Source organism: Myotis lucifugus, unplaced genomic scaffold (genome assembly GCF_000147115.1).
Source record: "Myotis lucifugus unplaced genomic scaffold, Myoluc2.0 scaffold_743, whole genome shotgun sequence".
Taxonomy (NCBI): Eukaryota; Metazoa; Chordata; class Mammalia; order Chiroptera; family Vespertilionidae; genus Myotis; species Myotis lucifugus.
In genome coordinates this window covers 114,678-141,127 of record NW_005871791.1, presented here as the reverse complement: position 1 = coordinate 141,127, position 26,450 = coordinate 114,678, and the positions used below count along the sequence as shown (strand labels likewise).

The window sequence follows — 26,450 nt, the reverse complement described above, 5'->3', positions numbered from 1 at the left end:
GAGGGAGGGAGGGAGGAAAAAAGTTAAGTGTTGATGAGGATATGGAACTCTCATTGCATTACTAGCCAGAATGAAAATGGTACAGCCTCTATGCAAAAGCAGATAGCAGCAGTTCCTCAAAAAAATAAAATCACCACACGACACAGCAGTTGCTCTTCTGGGTATACCCTCAAACAATTGGAAACTGGGACTCAGATATTTATTTATACACCTTCATTCACAGCTGCATTATTCACACTCGCCAAAAGGTGGCAGCAACCCAAGTGTCTATCCTGGGATGAATGGATAAGCAAGATGTGGCCCATGAGACAATGGGATATTCCGTAGCCTTAAAAAGGAAGGCGATTCTGGCACACACCACAACATGGGTGAACCTTAAACTCATTGTACTGAGTGACGTAAGCCAGGCACAAAGGGACGGATGCCGGGTGATTCCACTCGCAGGAGGTCCCGAGGGGAGTCAGATCCACAGAGACAGAAAGTAGATGGGAGGTGCCAGCGGCTGGGGGAGGGGAATGGGGAATTAGTGCCGAATGGGGACAGAGGTCAGCAGAACCTCGAGTTTGAGAATGACCTGCCATGACGGGTAGCCCCCTCCCTATCACAGGGGTCTCCCCAAGCCTGCCTGTCCTCTCAGAACCCCCTCTGGACTCCCCTGCCCTCAGTCCGGCCAGTCTTGAGGCACTCACATGCACGTAGGGCTTGACCCTGTTACAGGGAAACCAGCCAACTTCATTGGTAGCTGTATTCCTGCCCTAAAACGCCAGGAGGGAAAAACATGGAGAGAGAGGTCATAGGCATCTGCTCGTATGTGTGTCCACCTTCCTATTTCATGGCCACTCTGCCCGTCCATCGCTGTCTCTGTGACCTGGATGACTCAAAATGTGCTGAGCAGTATCGACTTCCTGAGAAGACAGCCAGCTCAGAGGGCCCGGCCAGCCTTGGAAATCTCTACCTACACCACCCTCCCCAGGCACCTCCTCTGGACCAGCCTTCCCTCGCCAGAGTGCAGGGAGGCCATGACCCCACTTCCCAGGGTCACCCACACCCTTGACCCCCACACTCGGGCCCTTCTCCCTCACTCCCACAGCCCCAGCCTGTACCTCCCACCAGTTCTGCTCAGCCTCGGCCTTGGTGAGTTCCACGATGTCTCCGGGGTTGAGCCGTAGAAAAGGTCCCAAGGCTCCCGGGGGTGGAGGAATCCCGTAGTACTCCTGGCAAACCTCCATCTTGGGCAGCCCTGGAGGGGAGAAGAGAGACTGCCATCTGTGTCCCACCGTGGGCTGGGTACTCAGGGATGCTCAGACCTGAGTCTCACCGCCCACCGGGGCAGCAAACTTTATAAAAGATTGACAAGACCAAGCGGTGGCCAGGATGGGGGCACCTGGAACTCTCCTCCTACATTGCTGGTGGGAATCCACTTTGGAAAGCTGTTTGCAGTCTCCACTAAAACTAAACAGATGTCTACCCAGCGATCCAGCAATTTCCCAAGAGAAATGGAAACACATGTCCATGAAAGTCATAGGCAAAAATGTTCCCAGCAGCTTGGTCCACAAGAGCCAAAAACTGGCAACAAACCAAATGTCCTCAATAAAATGGATAAACAGCCCAGCTGGTGTGGGCCAGTGGTTGAGCGTCAACCTATGAACCTGGAGGTCACGGTTTGATTCCCGGTCAGGGTATATGTATGGGTTGTGGGCTTGATCCCCAGTGTGGAGCACTGCAAGAGGCAGCCAACCAATGATTCATTCTCATCATTGATGTTTCTATCTCTCTCCCTCTCCCTTTCTCTCCCAAATCAGTACAAATATATTTTTAAAATAAATTGGATAGAGTGTGATATAATCATACAGTGGAATATTATACAGCAATGAAGGAGAACAAGCTACTGCTACCAGCAACCACATCAATGAATCTCACCAACATTGTGCTGAATAAAAGAAGCCAGATGTAGTAAGGGCACATACTGGATATATGCACACATACACACACTCATATATATTTCCTCCTACTGAGCACATTTCGGTTGTTTCTAATTTTTTACTACTGCAAATAAAGCTGAAATATGTATACATGTAGGTATATCAATATAAATAAATAATAGACATGAAATCTGACTCTTTACACTGACTCTGCGTGACTATTAGCAAATGGTTTATTTCTCTCAGACACACAAAATTGTTTTCACTTCTTTCATAATGCTTTGCCTCCCTGCCTCCTAGCCTTTGCACATGCTGTTCCCTCTGCCTGGAATACACAGTGCCCCATGCTGACTCACCCAGCTCATTCTTCTTTTTGTCCTGAGCCCGGCGATGTAGCCTATCCTGGAGGGAGAGACCAAGAAACCAGCTTGGCTACCTGAGCCCAGCCTGGGGACTCCTCAGCCCCTATCTGAGCACCCAGAAAAGGGCCATGCCCACTGCTGGGGTCTCCCGAGGCCTCCTGCCATTACCCCCCAGTATTTCCAGGCACACACAAAAGTCTTACCTTCTTCATAGTTCCAGCAAAATCTATGGGAGGGAAAAGAAAGGTTAGGATGGGAAATACCCCACGCAGAACCAAGCCCACCCCTGCCCTGTCTCCCACTGGTACCTTGCCCATGGCGGCCACAGGGAGGTACCCTCCCCAGACACTCTTTGTGTGCAGGTGCCCGGCACCGATGACAACGGTAGCCCTGGTAGAAGGTGCCTCTGGCATGCAGGAGATGAGATAAAGGAGAGTCAGTGCCGTTGATGAACACAGCCAATCATTCACCATTAACATGAAGGGTTGGGTACTCTTTAGAGCAGGAGAGAGATGGAGAAGCTTAAGATCAAAGGAGAGCCTCCCACCTCCCCACGCAGGGGAGCGATGGCTGGAGGAGCCCCTTTAAAGAGGAAGTGCTGACCAAGCCCAGGACCCAGGCCCATCCTCTCAGACTCCCACCTCAGCAGCATCTGGCAAGCCTTGCAGGACGTGGTCTCCTCGAAGGAGAACATCTGGAAGTCGTGCCCGTTGGCTGTGGCATTCTCAGGGTAGATGTTGGAGCTAGAGAGGGGAGACAGTTCCACACGATGGAATAGTATTCAGCCATAAAAAAGAAGAAAGTGCTCCTGCATGCTGCCACTTGGAGGTGTCAGTACTTCCTTCCTTTTTACAGCTGAATACCATTCCACTGCATGAATATATTGAATTGTGTGTAGGCATTCATTTACTGATGGACATCTGGGTTGTTGCCATCTTTTAGCCACTGTGGATACTTTGGGCCAGTGCTGCTATGAACATGGGAGGAGACAGAAAGCAGACTGGTGGTTGCCAGGGGCTGGAGGGGAAACTGGGGAGTAGCTGCTTCACGGATGCAGGGTCTCCTTTGGGGGTGGGGATGAAAATGTTTTGGAATTAGAGGTCATGGTTGCACAAGAATGTATGCACTAAATGCCACTGAACTGTACATTTTAAATTGGTTCAATTTTTGTTATGTGGATTTCACTTCAAGAGGAAGAACAAAAAAAAAAAAGGAGAAACAGTTCCAGGTTGGTAACCAAAGCTTGCACAGAACCTTGGCATTCTGGGGATGCAGACAGCCTCCAGCCTGTCCCTCCAATTTCCCAGATGGTGAAACTGAGGTTCAGAGGAGTCCCACAGAATGTCAAAGAAGATGTGAGACAAGAGCATAGAATTGCCTCTCAGCCCCTGCACCTGTGGGAGTCCTCTGAGGGTATAAGGACGGAGGAGGAGGGGTCTCACATGGCCATCTCGAACTGTTCCATCCACTTCTTCTTCAGTTCTCGCGTCTTGAAGAACAGCTCATAGCCCTGAGCACCTTGGTCCTCGATCAGGAGAAACATGTGAGTCCACTGCAGGGAAGCGGGGTTCAGAATGAAGTGGAGTGAAGTGGAGCCACATGTCCACCACCCCTACCCCAGTAAGGAGAAAATGGTGGGTCCGGTACCTGCCTCTCTGCCCCCAGGAAAACATGCATTTACCGTGGCACACACCCATATATCTAAAATCACACACACACACACACACACACACACACACACACTCACACACACACACTCACGTCTGAGACAAATGCTCACGGGCATTGCAAAGGCCAAGAGGCGTGTCTCAAGCACTGGTGCTTCCCAGCAATGGGGTCCCCAGTTCTGGCCTCAGAACCCCACCTTCTTGTTGTCACGCTCTCCCGAAGAGTCATCTCGAACCTGGAAGCTGTGCAGGTTCACAAAGTCCTTGAGGTCGTAGGAGTCCCCTCGGCGCTTGCAGATGAGCAGGGCTTTGTCGAGCAGGAAGGCGTACCTGGGAGCAGCTGGGTCAGGTGCTTCTGCCTGGCTTCTCCCAACAATCCCGACCAGCTCTCTGCCTGGTTCCTTCCACCCTCCAGGTCCACCCCGCTGTCCATCTAGGTCCTACCATTCTAGGACTCCTACCCTTCTCTTCGTGGCCAACTTGGCCCTGCCCACCTGCCCATCTTGCCCTCACCCATGTGTTCCCTGCTGGCCTGGCCATCTGCTGGTCTTGGCTCCACGCAACTATGCTGTCCTACCCACATGCCTATTTAGAAACCTGGCTCCGCCCATGCCGAAGCTCCACCCAGATGTGTTAACTCCACCCACCGACCTACAGAAGAACCTGGGCCCGCCCCCACCCAGGCCCCGCCCACCTGTCTGTCTTGGAGCGGCGCTCCACGGAGGTGATCTTGAGTTCCCCATCGATCTTGGGCCGGCCATAGTGGGCCAGAGACTGGTCCTAGGCAGCAGGCAAGGAATCCGGCAAGGGGCCACCAAGGAGGAGACCAAACTCCCTCCCTGCGTGGCCACGCCCCTGGCCCTCCCAGCCCCATCCCCTCACCAGGTTCTCAATAGACAGCTGGAAGTTGGTGATCTGCCGCAGCGTCTCATTGTCCCGCTTGACCTCATTCACGCACTGCGCCAGGTCCTGGGGATTAGCCAGGTGTGAGTCTGGTAACCCCCACCCAACCCAGCCCCCTAACTGACCAGGGATAGAGTCAGCCCCCATCAGGGCCAGCAAGAGTCTTAAAATCAGTGTCCAGCCTGTCCAGTGCGACTCAGCATCGACTTATGAACCAGTAGGTCATGGTTGGATTCCCGGTCAGGGCACATGCCCAGGTTTTGGGCTCCATCCCCAGTGAGGGGCGTGCAGAAGGCAGCTGATCAATGATGAGAAATCATTGATGTTTCTATCTCTCCCTCTCCTGTCCTCTCTGAAATCAATAAAAATATATTTTTAAAAAGACAGTGTCCACAGCATGTCAGTGTCCTCAGGGGGATGCTGTGAATAACTTATCACACAGGCATGTGGCCCTGTGGGGGGAGGTGCTGCCCATGGATGTGACTGTGTCTGGGTGGCACTGCACTGTGCTGTCCTGTATGCGTGTGACTGACACCCCAGTGTGTGACCACTCACCCTCATTGCATCCAGAGCGAGCCGCAGATTCTCCTTCTCCATTGCATCCTGCGTGTGTTTCACCAGCTCCTGCATGACCCACAGAGGCAGACATTACCTGGGCCTGTCCTCTCCCTCCAGGCCTTCCATCCTTCTCCCTCCTCCTGCTGTCCCAGGAGGCCAGGCATGGTCCCAGTGACCCTCCCAGAGGACCCTAGAGTCCAGCCTCCAGAAGCCAGCCCCACCCTCGCTCCTATGGCACAGGGAGGTAGAGATGCCAAGCCCATAATCTTTGGACCTAGGAGGTCCCCAACTGTGCACCTGGAGAAGGAGGTGGTACTTGAGCACTCGCTGCATTGGCACCATCAGCAGGTCCCGCAAGGTGAACCTCCCATTGTTTGCTCGCTGAGAACATTCCTGTGGGATCAGAGAACCAGATAAGCAAGATGGCAGGTGTGGATTTTTCTAGAGCGAGAAGCATCCTATCTCCCCTGAGGAAATACAGATGGAAGAATGCCATGGGGTGGAGGCCCAGGACCCGCCAGCTGAGTGGGGCTGGAGAGAGGTGGGGGGACAGGAATGGAGGGTCCCCATCATGCAAAAAGGCTGGGTGCATGGGGCACACGGTATTCCTCACCACCCCTGCCCTCTCTGTGCTTCCACCACACACGGGTCCAGGTTGGGGCTAGTCCAGGGTCGGAGCTCAGTGTGAATTTGGAGCTCAGCCCAGACTTGGTGCACAGCCAGGACTGGGGCTCAGCCCAGGGCTGGGGTTCAGTTTGGAGTCAGAGTTCAGCTCAGGGTCAGGACCTCAGCCTGGCGTCAGGGCTCAGTGCTTCAGTCCATTTCCTCCTGCTCTAGTACCTCCTTCCCCAAACCCCCGATGGGAAGATCCCTGGCTGCACTGAAGCAGAAAGCGATGCCATCTCCTACTGTGTGTTCTCCCTGCTGCCCCGGGGCCCGTGAGGGAGTGGGAGAGCACCCCCCGCATTGGGGCCCGGCCCCGACCTCCAGCTTCATCTGTACATCCTCCCGGGCGCTGGCCACGCGGTCCAGGTGCTTGCTGGCCGACTCCACCTGGCTGCAGTAGCGGCCATAGATGAGGAACCTGCGGGAAGGGGACAGGTAGCAGTGGCCGGACAGGTAACGGTGGCCGGCACCAAGGTCAGGCAGCTCTGGGCGTCAGTCCCACCCAGCCCACCCCTTCCCAGCGGGGTGATGCTGAGCCTCCGTCTCCCCGCCTATAAAATGGGCATAACAATAGCATTTCCCATGTGGGGTTATTATAACATTAAATGCGATAACGCCCAAGAAGCTCTTAGCACTGGGCAAATCATCTCTGCTCAATGTTCATTTACTTAATAAACTCATTGAGCACATACCATGTGCCAGGCCCTGTGCTAAGCACTTTAGGCATTGATTGACCAGTCCTGTACCACACGGACTTTACAGATACGGGAGCAGAAGCACAGAGACGTTAAGTGACTTCCCAGAACCACACACAGCTCGCCAAAGGCAAAGCCAGAGATTGAACCAGAGATGGTAGCCCCTTGCCCATGAGCAAAGAAAGGAAAACCCTCCCTGTCCAGTGGTCTCTACAGGAAAGTCCCTCAAACGCCCGGCCTGGGCAGGGCAGGGAGACCTTCAGGGGTCCCGGCTGGCCTCACCTCTCCTTGTATTTGATGAAGACCTGGTAGAGGGTAGGTGCACTGGTGGTGGCCAGGGCTTCCTTCATCTCCTTTAGGAAGTGAGTGTGCACACGAAGCAGGTCCTAGTCAGAGGGATGGGGTGAGGGCCGGGCAGAAGCCTGGGGCTCAGGAGAAGGGTCATCCACTCGCCCTGTGTTGCCCAATTCCCAAACCCCACACTCCAGGGACAGACGGGGCCAGCAGATGGCTCCCGGCTGACAGTAGCCCCGGAGGGGGGATCAGAGACCAGGTGAGCAGGATGGGGCAGGGGGGCTGGGGACAGGCCGGCGTACCTCGATGTTGATGAAGATGATCTCTATGTCTTCAGGTTTGAGGAACCGCTGCAGGGGCTTCATGAAGTGCTGCGGGGAGGGGAGAGAGGGATGGAGGAGGTGGGACCCTGCCTCCAGCCCCGTCCCAGAGCGGCAGGGACAGGGAGACAGAGATGGAGAGAGGTGAACAGAGAGACCAAGAGAAGAGACAGCGATACGGAGAGAGAAAAGAGAAAGACAGAGACAAGGACACAAAGGCAGGCAGAAAAAGAGAGACAGAGATGGAGAATGTGCACAAGCGAACATGTACGTGACTGTTCACAGCAGTTATTCACAACAGCTGCGAGTGGGATCAACCCGAGTGTCCATCAGTGGGTAACAAAATGCGGTCCATCCACACTGGAATGTCACTCAGCCATGAAAAGGAGAGAAGGACTGACGCTCACTGCAACGTGGATGGGCCTTGAACACAGGATGCTCAGTGAGAGAAGCCAGACACAAGAGGCCACAAATTGTGTGATCCCATTTATAGGAAATAGGCAAAATAGGCAAATTCAAAGAGACAGAAAGTAGACTACTGGTTGCCAGGGGCTGGGGGAGGATGGGGACTTAGGGGGAGGGAATGGATAAGGAGTACGGGGTTTCTTTGGGGGATGATGAAAAGGTTCTCAAATTAAATAGTGGTGATGGTTGCACAGCCTTGTGTTTATACCTAAAGCCAGTGAATTGTGTATGTTACATGGGTGAATTGTACGGTATAGCAATTACAGCTCAATGAAGCTGTCTAAAAAGCAATGGCCAAAGGAAATAGAGAAAATAGAAAGTCAAAGACAATAATGGAGACAGAGATGAGGATACACAGAGGGGAAAGGAGACAGATGGAGAGAGAAACAAGTGGCAAAAGCCATAGAAAACCAGGGAGGCAGAGAGACACACACCAAGCAGGGCGTGGCCCCACAGGCGCGGGACAGGCGGACGCACCTGCCGCCCGCTCCCACGCATGCGCCTGGCAGGGGCGGGGTGGGGCATCGCACCTGTTGGATGGAGCCTAGCGTGTCCGTGTACTTCTCCTCCGTCTGCTGGATCTCTCGCAGGCAGCAGCACCGCTTGTCGTAATCTGTCATCTTGGGCTGAGAGCGGGGAGGAGAGGCCGGTGTTGGGGGACCCGGGACTGCCCTTTGGCCGTGCACCCACCCAGGCCCAGTCCTTCACCCCCACACACCGGCATGGGCACCGGCTCCGAGCGCATGAGGTCCTCATAGATCTCGTCGCCCTCGGCCTCCTCGTTCTCCACGCAGTCATACAGGTCCTCATCCTCCTCCACGGTGTCGCTGCAGGACGCAGAGTCAGGCAGGGCCTCAGGAGCCCCCAGGCCAGGGGCCCCTCAGACCCCTCCCAGATCAAAGCGGTGGCCCCTTAAGCCCCAAGGGCAGGATCATGTCCCCCTCAGACCTCCTGGCCCCTCAGACCGGCAGGGCAGGGCCTGGTGCAGACACTCACTCAATCTGGTCGGACAGGCCGCTGTAGATGTCTTCATCCCCGACACTCTCCTCCTCCGTGGGGAAGGGCCTGGGGGAGCCAGGATGGTGTGAGCCAGAGGCCGGAGGGCCAGGTGGGGAGGGGGGGTTTCAAGGACGGGGAGGAAAGGGTCAGCCCAAAGCTGTCTGTCACCTCAGTGGTTACTCACATGATCCCCTTGTTCTGGGCAATCTGGGTCCAGGACAGGGCGGACAGGGTGTAGATGACCTGTGATGAGGGCCGTGTTTTGCTCAGCAAGCCCCTGGCCCACCCCCATGCCAGAACAGCCTTGCACTCCAAGCAGCTGAGGCTGCACCTTGACGTTAGACCCCCCCAGGCCTCTGGAAGCCTAAATCAGGATGTCCTCCACCTTCCCAACCCCCCATGTCAGCATGTCAGCGTTCCTATTATTCTATTTATTTCCCATAAGCACTCAAAGAGGATGGGATGATATTACTCCCTAGGACTCAGAGAGGTGCGGCCACATATCTGAGGTCACACAGCAAGTGGTGAAGCAGGGACTCGCACCCGATTCCACGTCTCCTAAGCCAGACTCTCTGCACTGGGACCCGGTAGGGCACATCGGTCCTTCCCCTACCTGCTCATAGCCTGCCTGGTGTCGATGTTCATGGAAATAAACTCAAACCCAATCTGTGGGCTCTACGCGCCCAGCTCACCTTCCCGAAATCCTGCACATCGAAGAGGTCAAAGGCCTCAAAGAGCTCGCTCCTCTTGAGGCCAAACTTCTCACAGCAGGTAGACAAGAAGGTGCGGATGTTCTTAAGGCACAGGAACTGTGGGCAGAACAGTAATGAGGGCGGGAAACATAAAAGGACGGGGAGAAGCCGAGCCCCTGCAGTCTGACTTGGTGACCCGCTCGGAAGGGGAAGCCTAAAGCACAGCCCCCTCAGTAAGCCACCCTCTTCTGATAAAGACCAAGCTGTCCCTGAGGCCAGAGCTACCCCTCAATTTTTTTAGTTCACATGACATAAAGTTAACCACGAACTGGTAACCAAACATCTTCTATATATATATATATAAATGAAGTAATATGCAAATTAGGCCAGGATGCTGTAACGGTCAAGACCAGCTCAGGAGGAGGGGCCGGGCGAGGCCCGGAGCCTGAGAGAACAACACGCAGGGGGTCCGGCCCCCAGCCCCAGCCCCTCGACCATGGCACTGAGCTGCTGGGACTGGAGCGAGTGGAGACACAAACCCGCAGGGGGGCCGGGTTCAAATCTGATCAAGGGCATGTACCTAGGTTGCAGGCTCCTCCCTGACCGGGGCCCAGGTCAGGGCTCATGCAGGAGGCAACCAATCAAAGTGTCCCTCTCACATTGATGTTTCTCTCTGTCTTTCCCTCTCTCTTCCACGCTCTCTAAAAATCAATGGAAAAATATCCTCAGGTGAGGATAAAAAAAGAAGGAAGAAATGTCATATCCTATGAAAGAGACATCTTGAAAATGCCTAAAGAAAGTTGTCATTTTTTCGTGGTGAAGGGACTGGAGTCTGTGTTAATGAAAACACCTTGGCGGCTTCGGTGGCCACAGTGACAGCAGTAGCGGGGTGATGGGGGTGGTGCCTTCCCCTGATCAGCCTGGTTGCCTCCCACAGAGGGAGGCCCACAGGGAGCGGGCCTAAGTTGTCAGTAGGACATCCCCTGAGGGCTCCCGGACTGTGAGAGGGGGCAGGCTGGGCTGAGGGACACCCCCCCCCCAGTGCACAAATTTCGTGCACTGGGCCTCTAGTGCTATAATAAATGCAAATGAAAATTATTCAGCCATTAAAAAGGAATGGGGTTTTGATTTATGCTACCACATGGATGAACCTTGAAACATTATGCTTGGTGGAATAAGCCAAACACATAAGGACAAATACTGTATGATTTCACTCATATGAGATCCCTAGAGGAGTCAGATCCACAGAGACAGGAAGTAGATAGTGGGAGCCAGGGGCTGGGGGAGGGGGATGGGAGTTAGTGTTTAATGGGCACAGAGTTTCAGTTTTGAATGATGAAAAAGTTTTGGATATAGGGGTGATGGTCACACAACAATGTGAATGTATTTAATGCCACTGAATTATACACTCACAAATGGTTAAAATGATAAATGGTCATTTTATTTACATATCATTAATATATTTTGATACATATTTTATTTATAAAACATATATTTATATCATTTTAGTTATATATAAATTATATATAAATCTATAATAATAAAAGCATAATATGCTAATTAGACCAGACCGAATGACCTTCCAGACACCCTTCCAGATGACCTTCCGGACGAGGGCCAAGGCAAGCTGCGAGGGCCGAGCCCCCCTTGCACGAATTTCATGCATTGGGCCTCTAATATATATGATATATATTTTACCACAAAGAAAACGTTTAACAATTAATCATTTTGAAGTATACACTACAGTGGCATTTAGTACATTTGCAGCTATCACCCCAGTTCCAAGACATTTTTATCACCCCAAAAGGAAACTCAGTACCCATTAAGCAGTTACTTTCCATTCCCTACTCTTCTCCCTTCCTCTTGGCAACCACTAGTTTGCTTTCTGTCTCTTGAATTTACCTATATCCATCCACTGATAAATGGATAAACAAAATGAGGTATATCCATACCATGGGACATTATTCAGCCATAAAAAAGGGCAAAGTTGCCCTGGCCGATGTGTTGTCAGTTGGTTGGGCATTGTCTCATGCACTGAACAGTTGCTGGTTCAATTCCTGGTCAGGGCACATGCTTGGGTTGTGGGCTCAATACCCATTAGAGAGCGTGCAGGAGGCAGCTAATCAATGTAGTGCTCTCACATCAATGTTTCTCTCTCTCTACAAAACAATTTTTAAAAATCTTTAGCCCTAACCAGTTTGACTCAGTGGATAGAGCAGGGGTGGGCAAACTTTTTGACTCGAGGGCCACAATGGGTTCTTAAACTGGACCAGAGGGCCAGAACAAACAAAAGCATGGATGGAGTGTTTGTGTGAACTAATATAAATTCAAAGTAAACATCATTAGGGTACGGTCTTTTTTTTTTTTTAGTTTTATTCATTTCACACGGGCCGGATCCGGCCCGCAGACCGTAGTTTGCCCACGGCTGGGATAGAGTGTTGGCCTGCGGACTGAAGGGTCCCAGGTTCAATTCTGGTCAAGGGCACATGCCCGGTTTTTGGGCTCAATCCCCAGTAGAGGGCGTGCAAGAGGCAGCCAATCAATTATTCTCTCTCTTCATTGATATTTCTCTCTCCCTCTTCTTTCCTCTCTGAAATCTTAAAAAAAAAAAGGGGGGGAACAGTACTAATACACAAAGTGGATACCTTCAAAAACATGAGACTGAGTGAAAGGAGCCAGACACAAATGGTCACATCTTGTATGTTTCCATCTAAATGAAATACCCCTGAACTCTTCCAGGTTCTGAGCCGACATATTCCTTTGTTGATTACACCAGTTTGGGATGGGTTGCTGTGACTTGCAACCAAAAGACATCAGCAGTCAGACACGCAGGTTGTCACACTGGTTTGGAGGGTATTTGGCTCTGTTATAAACAAGCCCTCGTGCCCTTGCATTTGCCCAATATCAGCTCACTTCAAATGCCCCAAAGGGCTCAGCTCTCTCTACGGTCCCTCAGATACTACAGATTTCTAACCAATCTCCCGAACAGCAGCCTCCCCCAGCGTGAAGAGCTGGCCTCTCCCATGACCAACATTTCTGGAGCAGGTTCACCAGGAGAGCTGGTTAAATGAGTCTCTCAACACCACGTATTATGTGATCACACTCATACGAAATGTCCAGAACAGGCAAATCCACCCTGGAATATGACTCAGCCTAAAAGGGAGTGAGGCACTGACACTCACTACATGGATGGACCCTGAACACACGACGCTCAGTGAGAGAAGCCAGACACAAAGGCCACACCGTGTGTGATTTCATTTCTGTGACATGTTCAGAACAGGCAGATCCGAAGAGACAGGAAATGGGTTAGTGGTTGCCAGGGGCTGGGAGGGGAGAATTGGGGTTGACGGCTAATGGGGATAAGGTTTCTTTGGGGGACGATGACAATGTCCTGGAATTAGATAGTAGTGATAGCCGTACAATTTTGTGAATATATTAAAAACCACTGAACTGTACACTTTAAAATGGTGAATTTTATGGTATATGGATTATATCTCAATTAAAAAAGTGCATCTTCCAGGTTCTTCCCCCTCATATCTACTCAGTCTGTGGACAACTGAGTTAGGTCCATCCCTCCTCTGCCCACAGCCCTCCAGGGCTCCCACCTCCCTCAGGGTAAAAGCCTATATTCTCCCCGAGTCCACAAGACCTGCATGACCTCCCCCATCACCCCTCTGCTCTCACCTCCTGCCTCTCCCCCCACTCACTCCTCTCCAGCCACAGGGGCCTCCTCACTGTTCCTCCAACATGCCAGGCACAGTCCTGCCCCAGGCCTCGTTATGCCCGCTCCTTGGAAGGTACTTTTCCCTGTGTTACGGACTGACTTGTATCCCTCAAAATCCACATGTTGATGTTTTAACCCCCAGGACATCAGAATGGGAGTGTGTTTGGAGACAGAGCCTTTAAAGAGGTAGCTGAGGTAAAACGAGATCACGAGGGTGGACTTGAATCCAATAGGATTGGAATCCTCATAGGAAGAGACCGGGACCCAGATATGCACAGAGGAAAAATCCCGTGAGGACACAGGGGGAAGGCAGGCATCTGCAAGCCGAGGACAGAAGCCGCGGAAGAAACCAAACCCACTTATGCCTTGATTTGGACTTCCAGTCTCCAGAGAGGAATAAATTTATTAAGAAATAAATTCCTGCTGTAGAGATCCCCCCGTCTGTGGACGTTGCTGTGGCGGCCTGGTCAACTCGGACACGCTGGTGTCCACCAGGTTCCTTGCACCTTCTTCAGGTCTTTGCTCGAAGGTCACCTTCTCCAGGAGGCCCCCTCTGAGCGCTCTATGTAAAATTGCAACCTTCTTCCACTCTGTGCTTTACTGTTCACCTCCCCCAAATAAAATGGGCGAGGGCAGGATCACTGTTCTGTTCCTTGGTAGATGCCCAGCACTTAGAATAGTGTAGAGGACCCTTAAGAAATATTTGTTGAATGGATGGGTGGCAATGAGGCTTGGAAATCTGTCTTTTAACAAGCTCCCCAAGTGATTTCTGGGTCCCTGCTAACCCCACTCTGTGATTCTACAATAACATTTGCATTTTTAGCCACCTGTTACCTGTGGTTGGCCATTAGATTTATTCCGTTCTCATGACAACCCTGTGAGTTTTTATTTATTATTTATTTAGTTAGTTAGTTAATCCTCACCCAAGGATATTTTTTCCATTGGGTTTTAGAGAGAATCAAAAGGAAGGAGGGAGAGGGAGAGGGAGAGAGAGAGAAACGTTGATGTGAAAGAGACACACGACTGGCTGCCTCCTGCACGAGCCCTGACCTGTCTAGGGATCGAACTTGCAACCCAGGCACATGCCCTTGACTGGGAATCAAATCTGAAACACAAGCCAGGGCAACCCTGTGAGTTTTTAATGCCCATTTTCCCTATGAGGTTTTCCCTATGAGGAAGCAGGCTCGGAGGAGGAAAGAACGCTGGCCAAGATTATGAACAGCAAGAGGAAAGCCACAGAGACTTTGTGAAACGAAGCTCCAGGATGCTGTGAATCTAGAGACGGCTTTCTGAATCACAGCACCACCAGTCATGCACGCGATCCCCAGCACTATCTAAGTATTTATTAAAATCAAATACTTTAAAATAAGTTACATATATATATAAGGTGTACAACATGATGATTGAATATTCAGAGTGAAGTGACTGCAGTCCCGCTAATTCACATTATCATCTCACAATTGCCATGTTTTGGTGTATGATAAATGCCCCCGAAACCTTCTCTCTTAGCATATGTCCAGTGTTATCGATAATGTTATTAAGGACAGTCATCATGCCTGGACGTTACGTCTCTATCATCCTCCATCACTGCAAGGCTGTAACCTTTTGCAACCACCGTGCTACTGCTCTCTGCTTCTACGAGTCTCTCTCTCTCTCTCTCTCTCTCTCTCTCTCTCTCTTTCGCTCTCTCCATCTATCAACCCATTGATAGATAGATGAAATGGAATCCTCACAACAGTCCTGCAAGGTAAGTACTATCCTTACCCTCATTTTACAGATAAGGAAACTGAGGCAGAGCCAGACGGCCAAGATGCAAGTGCTGGCAGCGTGACTTAGAGTACTGGGCCTTAACAGCACATACGAATCAACTCAGTACACAGTGTATCTCACAGATCGCCTCTTCTCCATTATTGCTACATCCCCAGTCCGTTCTCTATGAAGCATGGACTTTGAGTTAACTTCAACTTAAATAGATGTATTAAAGAAGAGAACTTTGCATCCTGTCATCAAAAGAAAACTGGATCATTTGCTGTAAACCAAAGCCAATGTAATATGATATAAATATGACATAAACGGTGTCATTACATTGTGGCTGGACCTGTTCTCTCTCTGCCAACAGAGATTAGCCACAGTTGAGAGATACATAAAAGTCAGAGCAGCAAGTTACCATCCATTCCTGACAAAGAGAGAGAGAAAACTACTCTTGGCAAAGTAGGAATGGAAAGGAACTTCTACAACCCGATTTTTAAAAAAAAGCATCTTCTAAAAAAACCTTAAGCCGTTGTTTTAAGCAAAGCATTATGCTGAATAGTGAAATGTTAAAAGGATTCCCTGCAAAATCAAATCAGAACCAAGTCAGGGGTGCCCGCTATTACCATTTTTATTCCCCGGCGTATTGCAGCTCTTTGCCTGCACTGCAGCGCAGGGTGGAGGAAGAAGAGAAAGAAATACATGGTCATCCCTGTAGATTACAGGATTGTGAACTCAGAAAGCCCAAAGGAATGTACAGATAAATAACCAGCATTAATAAAACAATGCAACTATTATGCCAAGTGAAGTAAGTCGGAGAAAGACAAATACCATATGCTTTCTCTTATGGGTGGATCTAAAAAACAAATGAGCAAACAAAACAGAAACAAACTCATAGATACAGAAAACAGACTGATGGTTGCCAGAGGGAAAGGAGTTGGGGGGTGGGTGAAAAAGATGAAGGAGTAAGAAGTACACATTGGCAGTTACAAAATAGTCATGGGGATGTAAAGTACAGCACAGGGAATACAGTCAGTATCTATAATAACAAAAGCATAATATGCTAATTAGACCAGAGGACCTTCCGGATGAAGCCGGAGCTGTGAGGGAAGCCTGGTTCCCGGGTGTCAGAGGGAAGCCGGTGCCAGCAGCCAGGGGAAGGCCTACTCTTGCACGAATTTCGTGCATCGATCCTCTAGTATTGTAATAACTATGTATGGTACCAGGTGGGTGCAAGACTTATTGTGATGATCACTACATAAGCTACACCTGAAACTAATATGACATTGTATGTCAACTATAACTGAAAAATAAGCCCAACCTATGAACCAGGAGGTCACAGTTTAATGCTCAGTCAGGGCACATGCCTGGGTTGTGGTGGGCATGCAGGAGGCAGCCAATCAATGATTCTCTCTCGTCGTTGATGTTTGTATCTCTCTCTCTCCCTTCCTCTCTGAAATCAACAAAAATATATTTTAAAAAATAAAATAATTTCTCAATGTGACTAAGTACAATATCAACACACGAAGTTTACTGTGGGTTGGTACATCAGCAATGATCAATCAGAAAATGTTTTTTATTTTAAAGGTAACATTTGCAAAATCCTAGAATAAACAAAATTAACCTACGGTGATAGAAATCAGATCAGTGGTTGCTTCTGGGGTGGGGAGGGTGGTGGAGATTGACTCAGAAACCCCACAAGTGATGGAAGTGCTGTCTTGATAAGAGTGTGGTTGCACAAGGGTAGACACGTGCTGGACCTGATTGAACGGTAAACGGAAGACTTGAGCATTTCGCTGTATGAACATTGGACTTGGATTTTAAAAAGGTACCATTTACCATCGCCTAAAAATGTAAACAAACAAAAACTGGTAATCTCTAACAAATCTAACAAAAAGAAGTGCAAATCCTTTATGGAGAAAAGTATAAAATGCTATTGAAAGACATAAAAAAGATCTAAATAAATAGAGTGAAATATATACTAATTCTTATCTAGAAAGAGTCAATACTTTTAAGTTTTTCTACCTTCTTCAAAATTGAGATATAGACTCAATGCAACTTCAATTAAAATCCTAAAATGTTGGTTTTTAAAAAAATATTTTTTTAATTGATTTCAGAGAGGCAGAGGGAGAAAGAGATAGAAACATCAATGAGGAGAGAGAATCATTGATTGAATGCCTTCTGCATGCCCCCTACTGGGGATCGAGCCCTGACCAGGAGTCCAACCATAACTTCCTGGTTCATAGGTCAATGCTCAACCATTGTGCCTCACTGGCTGGGCCCAAAATATTTTTAATAAGATTTATTCTAATCCAGATCATACTCATTCATTTTGAAGTTTAAGGATTTTGTTTCTTTTGTTTTTATTATTTGTTATGTTTATTGGGTTCTTATTGAACTTGACAGATGAATGTAAAAATTTGTGTGGAAAAGCACAGAGTTGCAAATAGCCAAGACAATTCTATAAGGGAAAGATAAAGTGGGAGTACTAGTCCTACCAGATATCAACTTATCACAAATCTACAGTAATTAAGACACCGCAATTATAGTAGTCAGCCTCCAAGATGGCCCCCAATGGTCCACAAACGCCAGGATTCATGCCCTGCTTGTAATCCCCTGTCACACTGAACCAAGACCAGCCCTGTGTGACTAACAGAGTATGGTAGAAGCAACAATATGTGACTACTATTCAAGGCTACGGAATAAAAGGCATTGCAGCTTCCACTCTGGCCTCCTGAGCTGCTCACGGGCCGCTGTGTGATAAGGCCGCTCAGTCAGGCCCTTGCTCAGTCAGTCCCTTGCAGAGGCGCATGTGGAGAGGAACCCAGATCCTACAGACTGAGCCACCTGTGCCCCTCCCCCCACCCTCACCCCCGCAGCCCGTCAACACCTGACTGCAGGTGTCGGAAATCCCGACACAAATCGTTCATGAGCAAAATGGCTATTTTACATGATGAAGTTTCAGAATACCTTGTTACTCAGCCATAGACATAGACATGGATACATTTCAAGAACATAATGTTCAATAAAAAAATCTCATACATATAATTCTATTTATATCAAGTATAGACATCAGAAAAAATAAGCAATAAAATGTTTAGAGATACACACATAGCAAAGCTATAAAAAATATCAAGGAAATTATTGCCCAAAAGTTCAAGATAGTGGCTACTTTTAGGGAGTGGGGGAAGGGCAAACAGGGGCTTTTAAGGCTGTTTTCCAAACTGTGGCTCGTGAGCCATTCGCAAGTCACAGAATGAGCTTAGCAGATCCCACTGGAATGGAATAAAATACGTTGCAATGTTTTCTATGTAGAAAAGATAGGGATGAAAAGCTTTCATTTCAGTTGCATGTGCTCTTGTGGCAGAGGGCTGGGAGTCATGGGGAAAAAAATTCATTTCTTACTTTAGTTAGAGTCTCAAAAGCTTGAAAAACACTGTCTTCAGGATTCCCAAGAAATGGTAATGTTCTGATTCTCCACCGGAGTGATGGGTACATTGCTCGTTTTATTATTCTCTAAACGTTTCCTATTTTCTTTCCACATCCTCCTGCATATGTGCCAGAGTTCACATTAGGAAGAGTATGTGACCATAGAGCTGAGCTGAGACTCTCCAAGGAGAAACAGGAAGGGCTGACAAAGAACCAAGTGTGGGGGGAATGGCCTCACCGCTGGGTGAGCGATGCTCTTTGTGGTGTGTCCATGGTCGGCCTAGATCATGTCAGGTGCCACCTGTAGTAACTGGTGCCACCACAGTGACTAAATTACATTACCCTCATCTTTGTTCTGTGTACAGTATGTTACAGTTGTCTGGGGCGTTCCTTATGTGACCACTTGAGCAGCATGCTAAGGTTGTATCCCTGTTCTAGTTGGGGTCCCTGGAAGAAGCCCCCGAAAGAAGGATCTGGGGTACAGGTAGTAGATCTGGGAGGTGATCCAAGGACTCAGGGCAGCAGGGAGGTGGGACGAGGAGGAGAAGGAAACCAACCCCGGAGGTGTTCATCAGGACCTGCTGGCGTCAATGGGGCTCCATCCTCTTTGGGCCTCTGGAGATGAGGTAGACATTGCCAGAATCGCCCCATCTGGGAAAGAAGAACACCCTAATATGGATCCCTCCACTCCCTCCGGCTTGATTGTGGGCGCCTCTCGGGGTAACTTCCCGGCACTTCTGGGCTGCCCTGTGCAGGCCAAGAATCTTCCTACACCAGAGAACGTTCTCGGTCAGAGACTCAGGGGGCCATCAGGAACCCTCTGTAGGTGACCCCAGAGCGGCCTAAGAACGTATGGGTGGGGCACCCACAGCACCTGTCTGCCCCTCCCCTCTCATCTTGCAGAGCTTCGTATTGTGTTAGCGGCTAGAATGACTGCCACACAAGGGCTTGAAGAAACAGATTTCACAGAGTCCAAGGGAGAAATATGGGATCGGGAAGAACTTCCCAGAGGTGTTAGGATAGGACCACTTCCCGATGGTGGGAAGAGGTCCAGACACATTTCTCCCATCAGCCAGTTCACTCCGGACCAGGGTCACCGCATCCCGGGTGTGACCATCACCAAACGTGAGAGTCTCCTCTCCAGCCTACTCTCCTCAGGCCCTGGACTCGGGAGGAAGGCCCTGGGATGGACGGAAAGGTAGGGAACAGGATGGAGAACAAACCCCCAGCGGGCGCCTAATCCAACGGGACACGGGAAGGTCCTCCTGCCTTCTGTGTGTCTTGAGGCAAGTCACCCACCCTCTCTGAACTTGCTTTTTCAACTGCTAAATGGGGATCATCGTAATGCCTACTGTGTCCTGTTGTTATAATTCAGTACAATAATTCATGTAAAGGGCTTGGCGTGGTGTAAGCCCTCAATTTCTGAAAATGATCATTATCAGTATCACCCCAACTGTCACCATCGTCACCATCACCACGGTCATGATTATCATGTCATCACTGTTATCACCATTACCACCACCACCATCACCATCACCATCACCGTCACCATCACCATCACCATCACCATCACCATCACCATCATCATCACCATCACCATCACCATCACCATCACCATCACCATCACCATCAATACAATCATCATCTGCAGTATCACCATCATGACCACCCCCCCACCCCAAGCCCTGGTTGGGAGGAGGCACCATTTATTGAGAACTTAGCCTTTTCTTTTTCTTTTTAAACTTTTTTTAAAATTAATTTCAGAGAGGAAGGGAGAGGGAGAGAGAGATAGAAACATCAATGATGAGAGAGAATCATTGATTGGCTGCCTCCTGCATGCCCCACTACGGGGATCGAGCCCACAACCCGGGTATGTGTCCTTGACAAGAATCGAACCTGGGATCCTTCAGTCCACAGGCCGACACTCTATCCACTGAGCCAAACCAGCTAGGGTGAAAACTTAGCCTTTTCCGAAGCTTATACAAAGAGTCTGATCTGCAGAGTTTTAATTCTTCCAAGAGTTGCTACCAAGATCTAGGAGGCAGGCTCTCATAATATGTCCTTCCAGTTATTTTGACCTAAAACATTAGAGTTGCTTTGACTCTTCCATTTCTCTATCACTCCACTTCCAGTCCCAGCCCTCTCTCCACCTCCACTGCCACCTCCCTGGCTTGAGCCACCATCATTGCTCACCTGGATTATTGCAATGATCTCCTCACTGGACTCCTAGCTCCCGCTCCTGCACTCCTATAATTTACTTTCAATACAGCAGCCAGAGCAATATTGTCAAAACCCTCCCAGGACTCTCATCCCACCCAGATGCAACCCCAAGTTCTCTCCGCAGCCCTAGGTGCTGCCCAACCTGTCCCCATCACCTCCCTCTCTCTGCCTTGCTTACTCTGCTCCAGTTGCATGGGTCTCCTCGCTGTTCCTAGAACGGGTTAGACACGATCCAGCCCCAGGACCTTTGCACTAGCTGTTCCCTTCTGCTTAGAATGTCAGGCCCACAATTAACCTGGTGCCTCCCTTCCTTGTCTCTTTCACACCTTTGATGAAAGTCACTTCTCAGTGAGACCTTCCCAATGGCTCTGAAATGGCAACACATGAACGCATGCGCGCACATCCTGCTTTTCTGCTTTATTCCCCGCCTCATGCAACTTACTGTGTAGAGCACTGTATGTTTCGCTTACTTATTCTGTTATTGTCTCTCTGTCCTCCACCCAGCCTCCCCTACACACTAGAACATCAGCTCCACAAGGGCAGGATTCTCCCTTCTTTGTTCGCTGCTGTGGCCTCACTTAGTACAAAGACTGACACAGCGTAAGTCTCAATGAGAGTTGGTGAATAGATTAATGAATCCCCATTTGGCAGATGAGATAACTGAGGCTCATCGAGGAGGCCTCGCCTGCCTGAGGCCACAGAGTAGGAATGAGGAGCCACACGCCAGCTCTCTGGACTCAAAGGCCACGCCCCTGTCCACTGCATCCCTGTCTCTTTGAACCACACCAGGCTTCCCCCTGGTGTCACACAGAACCATGATGGAGGGCTCGGCATGTGACAAGAACCACATGTACCCTCTCTGCCCAGCAGCCTTTGCGAGGTCATGGGCTGACTCCGGCCAGGGCTTGCAGGTCACCAAGGGCAACAGAACAGATGGCCTCATCTGGGCTAGGGGAGGAAGTTCCTTCCAGAACTCAGGGTGATCAGCTGAGCCTTGAGACTCCTTCCCCCCAGTCATGTGACACCTCAAAGTGGGGGAGGGGGTTGGGGATATGACTCATCAGCCCTCAGGGCAGGAGCAGGGCCAGCTGAAAAGAGGGGGCTACCTCGGACAGCAGGAGTGTCTGAGGTGAGACCACCAGAAGAACTTCCCGGTAGCCTGTGACATGGGAGAAGGTGGCAAAGCACAGGAGGACCTTTAAACAAATATAGGCTGGGTGTGTGAGCACATTTCCTCTTTGTTGGGGGGCAACCCCTTCAGCTCCCCTCCTCCTGCCACCAGAGTACCAGAATCCGGCTGGCATCTTACCCACATGCAAATCAGCACCCTGGCACTTCCCTTTTGCCTGCAGGTCCCCATCAGTACAGCGGGTCCCCATCAGTACAGCGCCTGCCCCAGACACAGAAAGAGCTGGAAAGGTTAGCTAGTTCCCTGCTCGCCTTCAGGGAACCAGTGGGCAGGGAGAGACCCCTTTTGGTGGCTGTGGTGGGAGCAGGAGAGGGGACCCAGAGCTGAGCACACTGCTGCAATCAGCTCCCCCACCCCCACCCCAGCCCCAGGGAGAGGCCGGAAACAGGAAATGCCTGTTACCAGGGCTTGCCGGGGAGACAGAGAAAGGGGGGCCCTCTGCCTTCAGCCCCTGGAGCCCCTTAATCTTGAAACTGCAAGACTTCATCTTGCAGACCAGAGAGGGTGGCTGTGCTGTGCACCCTTTTCAAAGCCTGTAAGCTGAGGTACAAAGCATAAACTCACCATCCTGGTCTTCAAAACCCTCCCTGCGCCAGCCTGTGTCTCCTCTCCCCGCTCCGGCCACCCCAGCACACACCCAACATCTCAAAGACAGTCAAAGGGGTCCCAACAGACTTCCAGCGCAACGGCTGCAAGCGGAGGGACCCTGGATGGGTCTCTGCACCTTCTGGTGCCTCGGTTTCCTCATCTTCACATAGGGAATGAAAATACCAACCAAATGAATCTCCCCTCTAGCACCTGGCCCACTAGGCAGGGTCGTACATTCATTCAGCAAGCATGTATTGAGTGCCTACTGTGTGCCACACCCTGGAGCCGGTGGTGGCCAAGACAGAACCCTGTCCTCGCAGAGCATATACAGTCTAGTGGGGAGACACACTGAGCAGATTTTACCACAGTGGGCCGTGTGCAGAAAAGCACAGAGGGCCACGGGATCTGGTTCAGTGGGGGGAGTGTCTGATAAAGCCAAGGATTAAGAAATGGATGGCAAAGCACAGAGGAGAAGCAGTCCAGGCAACCCTCGCACGCTGCTGGTGGGATGCCAGAGGGTGCAAGCACTTTGAAAAAAATGATTTGGTGGTTTCTTAAAAAGTTAAACATGTACTACCATGCAACCTAAAGTTCATGTTCATGTGGAGACCTGCACACAGATGTTCCCGCAACTTTATCTATGAGAACAAAAACTGGGAGCAGCCCAGTGTCCAGGCAAAGGGAACAACAAGTGAGGGGGCTCTGAGCATCCAACCACCCCCTTCCTGGGTCTAATCCATAGTTATTGAGCATCTACTATGCTCCAGGTAGTGGTCCAAGTGCTGGGGATACAGTTGTAAGCAAAAGAGGTACAGATCTCTGCCCCTGATATTCTGGCAGAAGGACACAAGCAACATATTATATGCATATGAACATAGCTTGTTAGGAGGTGGTGAGCGTTAAGAGAAGACAAATTGTGTTACATCCACCGAACGGACTACAACTCGGTGATAACGAGTGAAGAAGTGACGCACACAACAGTATGACGAATCACAAAAGAATTATGCCTGTCCAGCATGGCTCAGTAGTTGAGTATTGACTTATGAACCAGGAGGTCATGGTTTAATTCCCGGTCAGTGTATATGCTCTGGTTGTGGGTTCAATCCCCAGTGTGGAGTATGTAGGAGGCAGCTGATCAATGATTCTCTCTCATCGGCACAGGTGAAGATTAGAAGGGGTCATGGGGAAAAAGGGGGCATCTGTAATACTTTCAACAATAAAGATTTTTTTAAAAAGTGAATAAACCTTTAAAAAATGTAGTCACTTATGAGGAAAGGTAGGAACTGGGTATGTGTGGGTATCTGAGGGACAGGACTAGAAGTTAAATTTTCCCTGTATGTCTTTTTATGCATTTTAATACTTGAATGATATGGATGCATTATTTAACCAAATCCTATATAATAAAGTGCTAATATGTAAATGGTCGTCGCGCCCTCATGCCCTTGCGCTGGGACTAGGGGACCTGAGGCTGAGCCCTGCACCTGGTGGGGCTTAACAGGGGACCTGAGGCTGCACGCCCCCCACCCTGCAGGGCTTGACGGGGTGGGGCCAGCTGGGTCTGGGTCTCTCGTGATTTTGAGGTGCACGTGGGTGGGCATGGACTTGACTCTGGGTCCCGCAGCACCCCCCAGACTCTGACAGGAAGGAGATTGTCATATACATTTTACTAATTTTCTTTCATCTCTGACACTTCTGTTATAGAGAAAGGGCAAATAGCAATATTAAAATATTTTCTCTAATTAATTCCCTTTTAATGTGCACCAATTTCATGCACCAGGCCACTAGTTGTTAAATAATCTAAAGATTCTATTGGGCTCTCTGCCCCCTGGCACAGGCTTCTTAACCTCAGCACTGCTGACATTTGGGGCAGGATAATTCTCTGTTGTGTGTGGCATCTGTGGGCTGTTGAGCAGCATCCCTGGCCTCTATCCACTAGACGCCAGCAGCTTCTCCTAAATGGGGGACAAGCCCTAGCCGGTTTGGCTCAGTGGATAGAGTGTTGTCCTGCGGACTGAAGGGTCTCAGGTTCGATTCTGGTCAAGGGCCATGTCCTGGCTGTGGGCTCAATCCCCAGTAGGGGGTGTGCAGGAGGCAGCTGATCAATGATTCTCTCTTATCATTGATGTTTCTATCTCTCCCTCTCCCTTCCTCTCTGAAATTAATAAAAAAAATATACATTTTAAAAAGTCTAATATTGCATGATTCCACTTATCTAAAAGATGCAAACACATCTACAGTGACCCAAAGCAGATGGGTGATTGCCTGGGGATGGCAGGTGGGGGGACGGAGAGGGTGAGAGGAAGACATTTCGAAAGGGTAGGAGGAACCTTTGGGAGGGGATATGTTCACTCTTTTGTGTGCGGTTTGCTTCACATGTATGTCACAATTTATCAAATAGTGTATTTTAACTATGTTGTTTATTGTTTGTTAATAAAGCTGGGTGTTTTGGGTGTTTTTTTTTTAAGTCAGTGGGAGACCAGATTCCTGTTGTCTTTCCCCTAAAACTAAAAGCTTTAGGGGAGCTTTTAGGGGATGGTAGGGTGGGAAAGAAGGAATAATGTAAACCATCATGGGTCAATAATGCAAACAGCACTCTCCTGTCACATTTTTGTTCCTGCCTTGATAAAATACACTAAATTAGAGACAAATATGTGCTCTTTCTGTCTGAATACATCTTAAAGTGGGGGAGGGGGGAGAGAAGGTGTTCCAGGCAGAGGGAACAGCATGCGAGGGGGCTCTGATCATCCAACCACCCCTTCATGGATTCGATAAATAATTATTGAGCACCTACTATGCTCCAGACACTCATACAAGTGCTGTGGATTCAGCTGTGAACAAAAGAAGTACATATCCCTGCCCCATGAGGATGACATTCTGGCAGGAGGCAGACAACATGAATATGAATATAGCTTGTCAGAAGGTGGTGTTAAGGAACAAAAATAAGTAGGAAGATGGGGTAGGGAGTGCCAGGAGGGGGTGCAATTCTAAATAAGGAGGTCCAAGAAGCCTCGTTGAAAGAGTGACATTGAGTAAAGGCTTAAAGGAGGGGATGATTCAGGTGTGTGTCTGGGGGAACAGCATTCCAGGCAGAGGGAACAGCCAGTGCAAAGATTCTGAGGCTGGACCCTGCCTTGCGTGTTCCAGGAAGAGGTTGGAGGCCAGAATGAGAAAGGGGGAGTGAGACAGTGTGAATGGAGGGTGGTCTCAGGTGCTTATTTATAAACACCGGCCATGTGGTCAAAAGGGCAAGTGTTGTCAATCTAAACATCCCACCATTCTGCCATATCTCCCAGAATGTCTGCAAGGGAAGCACAAATGGTTGGCAGCTTTTTAAGCATTTTCTCCAACTCCCCCTGGTCCTCTGCTCAATCACAGATTAGCCTGAAAGCGACAGCCCCACATCCCTGGGAGTGCTTGGATGCCGTGCCCATCTGGGGGTCATTCTAGGTCCCCAGGGCAGACAGGCACAGGACAGCCACCCCAAGATGGAGTCCTGGAGATGCTGTCCATTGAGGAGCCATGAAGGTGCTACAGGTGTTCAGCCTGCGCTAGAGGCGGCTTGGGGGAAGCCGGGGACATAACCATGGTAGGCAAGTCTCTGATAGATTGTATAGAGGAAGACTGATCAGCTGTGTGCTGGTGGCCCATGACAAGGACAGTCCTAAGAAAGAAGATCTGGATTGGCCTGCTTGCTCTCAGATCCATTCTGCACCCTTCCTCTGCTTTGCTCTGTAGTCAAGGGAACTACATTTCCCAGGCTTCTTTGCACCTTGGCTTCCAGGTAGCTTCAGCCAATGCGAAGCCCAGTCAGGAGGAAGAGAGAAGCCAGGGTACTTCTCCCTCCTTTGCTCTGCCTCTTCCAGCAGCCAATAGTCTATTCCATGGCTTAGTTCCCTGAAGCCATGGCTTAGTTCCCTGAAGACAGCTGTTGCCCCAGGTGGTAGTTCTCATTGAATGGCCCTGGACCCAGGTCACACCACTTCCTCTCAGTGGCTCCTCTCTTAGTGT

General features: G+C 49.8%; 1 protein-coding gene across 1 annotated transcript in view; it reads right to left on the bottom strand.

Moving 5' to 3' along the window:
• The window catches only part of VAV1 (vav guanine nucleotide exchange factor 1), a 55,160-nt gene that overhangs the window by 11,856 nt on the left and 16,854 nt on the right, over positions 1–26,450 (bottom strand). The window contains exons 2-21 of the mRNA XM_023746859.1: positions 9,544–9,660; positions 9,036–9,094; positions 8,849–8,917; positions 8,571–8,679; positions 8,383–8,478; positions 7,370–7,438; positions 7,056–7,159; positions 6,397–6,496; positions 5,710–5,805; positions 5,410–5,478; positions 4,834–4,920; positions 4,646–4,731; positions 4,149–4,281; positions 3,727–3,836; positions 2,926–3,027; positions 2,593–2,690; positions 2,488–2,510; positions 2,279–2,324; positions 1,104–1,240; positions 690–755 (exon numbers count right to left, since the gene is read on the bottom strand). Coding sequence (XP_023602627.1) covers positions 690–755; positions 1,104–1,240; positions 2,279–2,324; positions 2,488–2,510; positions 2,593–2,690; positions 2,926–3,027; positions 3,727–3,836; positions 4,149–4,281; positions 4,646–4,731; positions 4,834–4,920; positions 5,410–5,478; positions 5,710–5,805; positions 6,397–6,496; positions 7,056–7,159; positions 7,370–7,438; positions 8,383–8,478; positions 8,571–8,679; positions 8,849–8,917; positions 9,036–9,094; positions 9,544–9,660 — 1,776 coding nt within the window. The remainder of the gene's footprint in view (positions 1–689; positions 756–1,103; positions 1,241–2,278; positions 2,325–2,487; positions 2,511–2,592; positions 2,691–2,925; positions 3,028–3,726; positions 3,837–4,148; positions 4,282–4,645; positions 4,732–4,833; positions 4,921–5,409; positions 5,479–5,709; positions 5,806–6,396; positions 6,497–7,055; positions 7,160–7,369; positions 7,439–8,382; positions 8,479–8,570; positions 8,680–8,848; positions 8,918–9,035; positions 9,095–9,543; positions 9,661–26,450) is intronic.